Source organism: Lolium rigidum, unplaced genomic scaffold (assembly GCF_022539505.1).
Source record: "Lolium rigidum isolate FL_2022 unplaced genomic scaffold, APGP_CSIRO_Lrig_0.1 contig_46325_1, whole genome shotgun sequence".
Classification (NCBI taxonomy): domain Eukaryota; kingdom Viridiplantae; phylum Streptophyta; class Magnoliopsida; order Poales; family Poaceae; genus Lolium; species Lolium rigidum.
Window position 1 is genome coordinate 1 of NW_025900650.1, and position 6,608 is coordinate 6,608.

The 6,608-nt window shown below is 53.6% G+C and overlaps 1 protein-coding gene across 1 annotated transcript; it reads left to right on the plus strand.

The window, feature by feature from the left end:
- The first annotated feature begins 1,895 nt into the window (after nucleotides 1–1,895).
- Nucleotides 1,896–3,535, plus strand: LOC124681556 (UDP-glycosyltransferase 88F5-like). The gene has a single exon (XM_047216452.1). It carries the CDS (start codon nucleotides 1,978–1,980, stop codon nucleotides 3,427–3,429), a length of 1,452 nt encoding a protein of 483 aa, XP_047072408.1. The 5' UTR covers nucleotides 1,896–1,977; the 3' UTR covers nucleotides 3,430–3,535.
- The last annotated feature ends 3,073 nt before the right edge of the window (nucleotides 3,536–6,608 follow it).

The following is a 6,608-nucleotide window of genomic DNA, read 5'->3' on the forward strand; positions in this document are numbered from 1 at the left end:
GGGACATTACAACCAAGGTCTATGTTCAGATTGTTATTCATCATCATATCACCTCTGATCATGTTCCATATGATGTCTCGTGAGTAGTTCGTTTAGTTCTTGAGGACATGGGTGAAGTCTAATTGTTAGTAGTGAACTATGGTTGAGTAATATTCAATGTTATGATATTTAAGTTGTGGTGTTATTCTTCTAGTGGTGTCGTGTGAACGTCGACTACACGACACTTCACCATTTATGGGCCTAGGGGAATGCATCTTGTACTCGTTTGCCAATTGCGGGGTTGCCGGAGTGACGAAACCTGAACCCCCGTTGGTATATCGATGCGAGGAGGGATCGCAGGATCTCGTAGTTTAAGGCTGTGGTTAGATTTATCTTAATTACTTTTTTGTAGTTGCGGATGCTTGCAAGGGGTATAATCACAAGTATGTATTAGTCCTAGGAAGGGCGGTACATTAGCATAGGTTCACCCACACAACACTTATCAAAACAATGAAGATTAATCAACTGTATGTAGCGAAAGCACTAGACTAAAATCCCGTGTGTCCTCGAGAACGTTTGGTCATTATAAGTAAACAAACCGGCTTGTCCTTTGTGCTAAAAAGGATTGGGCCACTCGCTGCAATTATTTCTCTCGCATTTTACTTACTCGTACTTTATTCATCCGTTACATCAAAATCCCCCGAATACTTGTATGTGAGCATTTACGAGTGAATCCTTCATCGAAACTGCTTGTCAACACCTTCTGCTTCTCGTTGGGATCGACATTCTTACTTATCGAAGATACTACGATACACCCCCTATACTTGTGGGTCATCAATGCGTCGTGGGGGAAATCTATGGTTCACCTAAAAAAGCATTTAAGGTTTTCGAAAATATACGATACCTACGCGGGGATGTTTTTGACATCTAAACCATAAAAAATTGGCTATTTTAAATTTTTGCTCTTTTTACGGATATACTACTTCCATCCCAGAGCTTAAGGCTTATATTTAAAAAAATTAAACCAATTAAAATTTGACCAAACTTTTAGAATAATCTATCAATAAGTATGATATTTTATAGATATCATACGAATATATATTTCATTATCTATCTAATGATATTGATTTTGTATATTTTGCAAGTTAAAGATTTTTCGTAAAAACTTAGTAAAACACTATACAATTTGACGTTTTAAAAATAATACTTCCTTGAATCAAAATTAATTGACTTGATTTTATCAAAATATGGATGTATCTAGACACATTTGTTGACTAGATATAGAATATTTTCATAAACAAAAAAAATCAGAAGAACCTTTCTCTCTATTCACTACCATTTCGTGTTTTTGGTTTCCATTAGTTTCTTTTCTTATTCAATGCAATAGCTATAGTTTAATATAAGAATCCATTTTTCGTTTAAAAAAAATTAGAATCCATTTCTCAAACTAATGAAAACCATTCTCTTATAGAAAATGGTTCGGAAATCCCTATTCCAGACAATGATGTCTGCTGAGGCTGTTTAATGGGGGGCATCTCCCCCGGCTTATGTGGTTTAGAAATGCATGACCGATACGTTAAAAGTAATACATTTATATTTAAATAAAATTGAGTTAATTAATATAAACTGGAGGGAGTATAAGTCTTAATCTTGGGATGGAGGTAGTATTAGAGATTCTCGCAGCTGTGTGAGACAATGATCTCAGTCCGAATAATGTCCCAAAGGTTCAGGGACAAAGGGCATGGACAAAGACCTTTATAGAGTGATTATCAACTGTATGAACACCTTTTTGTGTTGGTTTGCTGTAAAGTTTACAGTTAGCGCACTGATTGGTTGCCATTTTTTCAAGAATACAGATTTACTGCCATTTGCTTACAAATATGCACGGTTCCTCGTGCAACCCATCTGCTGCTTCACTCATCAGTCCTAGTCGGTCGACGCTCCAGAACGGACACGCACGACGGGACACGGGGACAAGACAAACAAATCGTTGCCAAGATGGCCGGTGCCGCGACCACCATGACGATGCCCAGGAAGACGGTGGTGCTCTACCCGTCGCCGGGCATGGGCCACCTGGTCTCCATGATCGAGCTCGGGAAGATCTTCGCCGCCCGCCACCTCGCCGTCACAATCGTCGTCGTCGACCCGCCGTTCAACACCGGCGCGACGGCCCCGTTCCTTGCCGGCGTCTCGGCGGCCAACCCTTCCATATCCTTCCACCGTCTCCCCCCGGTGAAGCTCCTCGAGCCGGTGGAGTCCAAGCACCAGGAGGCGCTGACCTTCGAGGTCGCCCGCGTCTCCAACCCGCACCTCCGCGACTTCCTCCTCGCCGGCGGCGCCTCCCCGTCCGTCCTCGTCATCGACTTCTTCTGCAGCGTGGCCCTGGACGTGGCCGCGGAGCTCGGCGTCCCGGCCTACTTCTTCTTCACGTCGGGCGCGGCGATCCTGGCTTTCCTGCTCCATCTCCCGGTGCTGCACGGCCAGAGCACGGCGAGCTTCCGGGACATGGGGGAAGAAGAGATGGTGCACGTGCCGGGGATCCCCTCGCTGCCGGCGACGCACCTCATCCTGCCGATCATGGACCGCGACGACGCAGCATACACGGGGTTCCTGAACATGTGCGGCGACCTGTGCCGTTCCCAGGGGGTCATCGTCAACACCTTCCGCTCGCTGGAGCCTCGCGCGGTGGACGCCATCGCCGCCGGGCTCTGCACACCGTCAGGCGTGCCGGCTCCTCCGGTGCACTGCATCGGACCGCTGGTGAAGCAGGAGGAGACGGCCGTGAGCCGCGGCGGCGTGGAGTGCCTGGCGTGGCTGGACACCCAGCCCGAGGCGAGCGTGGTGTTCCTCTGCTTCGGCAGCCTCGGCCGGTTCGACGTGAGGCAGACGAGGGAGGTGGCGACGGGGCTGGAGGCGAGCGGGCAGAGGTTCGTGTGGGTGGTGCGGAGCCCACCCAGCGACGACCCGGCGAGGAAGTACGAGACGCCGCCGGAGCCCGACCTGGCCGCTCTCCTTCCTGAGGGCTTCCTGGAACGCACCGAGGGCAGGGGCCTCGTGATCAAGTCGTGGGCGCCGCAGCGCGACGTGCTGGCGCACGGCGCGGTGGGCGGTTTTGTGACGCACTGCGGGTGGAACTCGGTGCTGGAGTCCGTCATGGCGGGCGTGCCGATGCTGGCATGGCCGTTGTACGCGGGGCAGCGTATGATTAGGGTTTTCTTGGAGGAGGAGCTCCGGCTGGCCGTGGCGGTGCAAGGGTACGACAAGGAAGGCGGCGTTGTGGAGGCCGGGGAGGTGGCGGCGAAGGTGAGGTGGATGATGGACTCCGACGGCGGGAGGGCGCTCCGGGAGCGCGCGCAGGCGGCGATGCGACGGGCCAGGGAGGCTGTCTGCGAGGGCGGGGAGTCTGAGGTGACGTTGGCACGTCTGGTGGACGCGTGGACACTTGCTTGATCTGTTATTGTTACTTCGTGGTACTGCTTGTGTTAGATCGGGCGAGTTATCATGTCCGGCGATAAAGTTGGTCTCGTGGTGATCTTGGTTGCTCTTGGTGGCCAATCCGGCCAATCCTGCCCTCTACTCTTTGGTCTCGTCTCAGTGTTTCTGTTCTCTGTTCAAGCACTAGGGTGAGCACCTCCAGCCGACGATACGCCGCCCTTCGATCTAGGACGAGGGAGTAGGGGCTTCTTCCGGTTTCGGAGACAGATCATGGCCTTTGGCCCTTTGATGGGTGGTCGCTCCTCGACGGCGAGCTCCCTCCGATGTCAACTTTCGCCGCTTCTTGTACGTGGCTTTGCCTTGGTCATTTGGTGGATGAAAACTTCGACGATCAAGCTGATGTGTGTGTCTGCTTGTGTGTGTAATCTTAGTTATTCGTGGTTTTATTAATTCAAAACTAGGTACTCCCTCCGTCTTAGTTTACTAGTCTTCCTCGTATCCCTAGGTTACCAATTTTACCTATATAATTTAAATTATATAATGCAAAAATTATATTATTAGAAAAATAGAACATCTAAACTTGCTGATGATATAATTTTTATAACATATAACTAATACTAATTTGATTATATTTAGGATCTTAAGGTGCGCGCACGCCTTATAAACTGTGAGAGAGGAAGTACTATCGATGGAAGCTATCGTATTATGTAGGTTTCAGTTGTTGACTGATAGTATCCCCCAAATTGGCGCCAGCAGGGGCGCCGGCAACTCCGTTTGGGGGCCGCCGACATAGCATCCTCTATTTGGGGACGCTGCTCCCATACCGGCGCCCCCAAACCGGCGGCCCCGATATATTTAGAAAATCAAATTCAAATGTTGAAAACGATATTCATATGAAGTTCTAACGAAATTTGTACAAATTTAACGTGAATTCAAACTAAAAAACTAAAACTAAACATCTAGCGGTGCGGGGAGTCGAAGGCGCTGAAGTCCAGTTCGTCGCCGCTGGACATCCCGAAGGACCAGCTGTCGGCATCGTCGGCCGCCTCCTCGTCGGTCTTCTCCTCCTTTGGAGCCGGCAGCTCCGATGGTCCGGCGAGGTCGACGTAGTTGGCGCCGTGGTCCTTGGTGGACCACACCGCCGCCTGCCGTGGGTCGATCGCGATATGCCGGTAGTATTCGTCGATGGAGCGGGCGACAATGTACTACAAGGCGGGGAACTCCTCCTCGTCGCCGTCGCCACGGAGGGCCGCCTGCGCCTCGGCCTCCTTCTCCCACCATTTCTTCTTCGCCGGCGGAAGTGGTGGCGAGGCGTCCTCCTCCTTGACGCGGGAGCGGCGGCCCGACCCCATCGTCCGACGAGCCGGAGCAGCGGACGTGTGCCTCGCGTCGTCGCGGATGACGACGCCTCCGGAAGGAGGCGCGGGCGCGGCCGAGCGCGTGCGCGCGACGGCAGACGATCCGGTGCGTGAGGTTCCGATCGTCGCGGTTCGTTCCGGCGCCCTCTGCATGGTAGGCGGCGGCGCCATGTTCGCCGCCTGTGGGAAATATACCGGCCCCCGTTGCCCGCGGACGCGTGGCCGGAAGCCCTACTCGCGGAGCGTGTCATCGATGGAGCGGCCGTACCACCAGGCACGGCGGCCGACGTTGTTGAAGCGGCCGCCCGAGGGGTTGTCCGTCCGCACGATCTCGATGGCGCGCTCATGCTCGGAGCGCCCTGCCCAGGACGGGCTGTCGACGACGTTCTCCGGCAGGCTCCTCTCCTCTGCCGTCATCTCGGCCCGCCGTTACTTGGCGAGGGCCCGCGTCTGCGGTCCTCGCGGTGGCGGCGGCGGCACGGCGAAGCCGCCGTTGGAGACGTGCCAGCCGTGCAGCAACTTGTACTGTATGCGGCACGGGGATGCGGTGCCAGTACAGCACGTCGGCCTCGTCGAACATCAGCTGCGTCAAGCGCAGCATGCCGCCGGCCTGGTCGTTGTGCGCCATCGCGTCGGCGGGGTACGTGTGGGTGGTGGTTCGCGCGGAGGTTGAGGACGGCGGCGGCTAGGGTTGGATGGCGGGGAAAAGAGAGAAGTGCGCGTCGGTGGGGTTTTATGGGAGGCGGCGGACGCGCATTGAAGGCGCGTGGGTAAGGTAGGTGGACGCCGCGTGTCCAGTCGCCGCCCTCGCCGTTTTGGTTTCCGTGCGGGAGGCCATTAACACCGATGACCAACCTCCGCGCGTCGTTTCCGATGCGAACCGCCGCGTCCCCTCGCTGACAAAACACCCCCACCTGCGAAAATCGTCGTACTGCGAGGCGCTGGCACACCCGATTCGCACCCTTGGCGAAGGGGCCGGCACGGGGTTGCCGCCGATTCTATTGGGCTTCAAAATTGGCCGGCGTCGTTTGGGGCGTGCCGGCGCGAGCTCATTTTCACTTCCGACCCCAAATTGCTATCGGGCCGCTATCGGGGCCGGTGGAGACGCTCTTAAGTCTGAGGACGACTATCGTGACGGGACAGAGACTGCCTCTGTGGCGACTTGTCCTCGCCGTGTTCCTCCCATAGTGGTTCGCCATGTGTGGGTGCGCGGCCTCACGTCCATTTTCCTTGTTGCACGTCTTCCTCCTAGCTAATGAATGAACGGCCGGAACAGATTTTCCTACTCCTTATTTTTCCCCCTCCTTTTCTCCATGTGGGCCATGGTGAGAACGACAAGGCAAAGAGCAAAGGTTTGTGAACGGGTAAAGCTGCAGTCTTATAGACACTAGTACCATCTAAGAATTGCCATCATGAGTCCATGACCCGCATGCATGGTCATGCGACTACCACGTTGTATTCTGGTACTTTCCCCTTTTCCTCTCGCTAGTCCACAGTACTTTTGAGAGTCGTCTTCCCCTCCCGGGCCCTCTTCTGCCTCGACTCTGGCGGCACCACCGCTTGGACGAGAGATGGTCGAGCGGCTTCGGTTGTACATAGTAGAGGTAGATTTGTTGGCTTGATGCCTTCTATTGGCTTGATGCCTGAGTGTGGCGACATGCCAGCAGAGTGGAGCGGGGCTCTAGATACTGGACAGATCTAGAGTAGTTTAGGGTTCTTCTTCTTTACTTTCTTGCTCATGTGGTCAGAGGTGGAGGTAGTGAAGAAGGACACCGTTCCTTTTAATAAGGCCGAGTGTTCTGGCCATTTCTTTGTGCGGATTTGGTATGCAGAGAC

Coding starts and splice junctions, on each gene's coding strand:
- LOC124681556 (XM_047216452.1), top strand. CDS start 1,978: ATGGCCGGTGCCGCGACCACCATGACGATGCCCAGGAAGACGGTGGTG.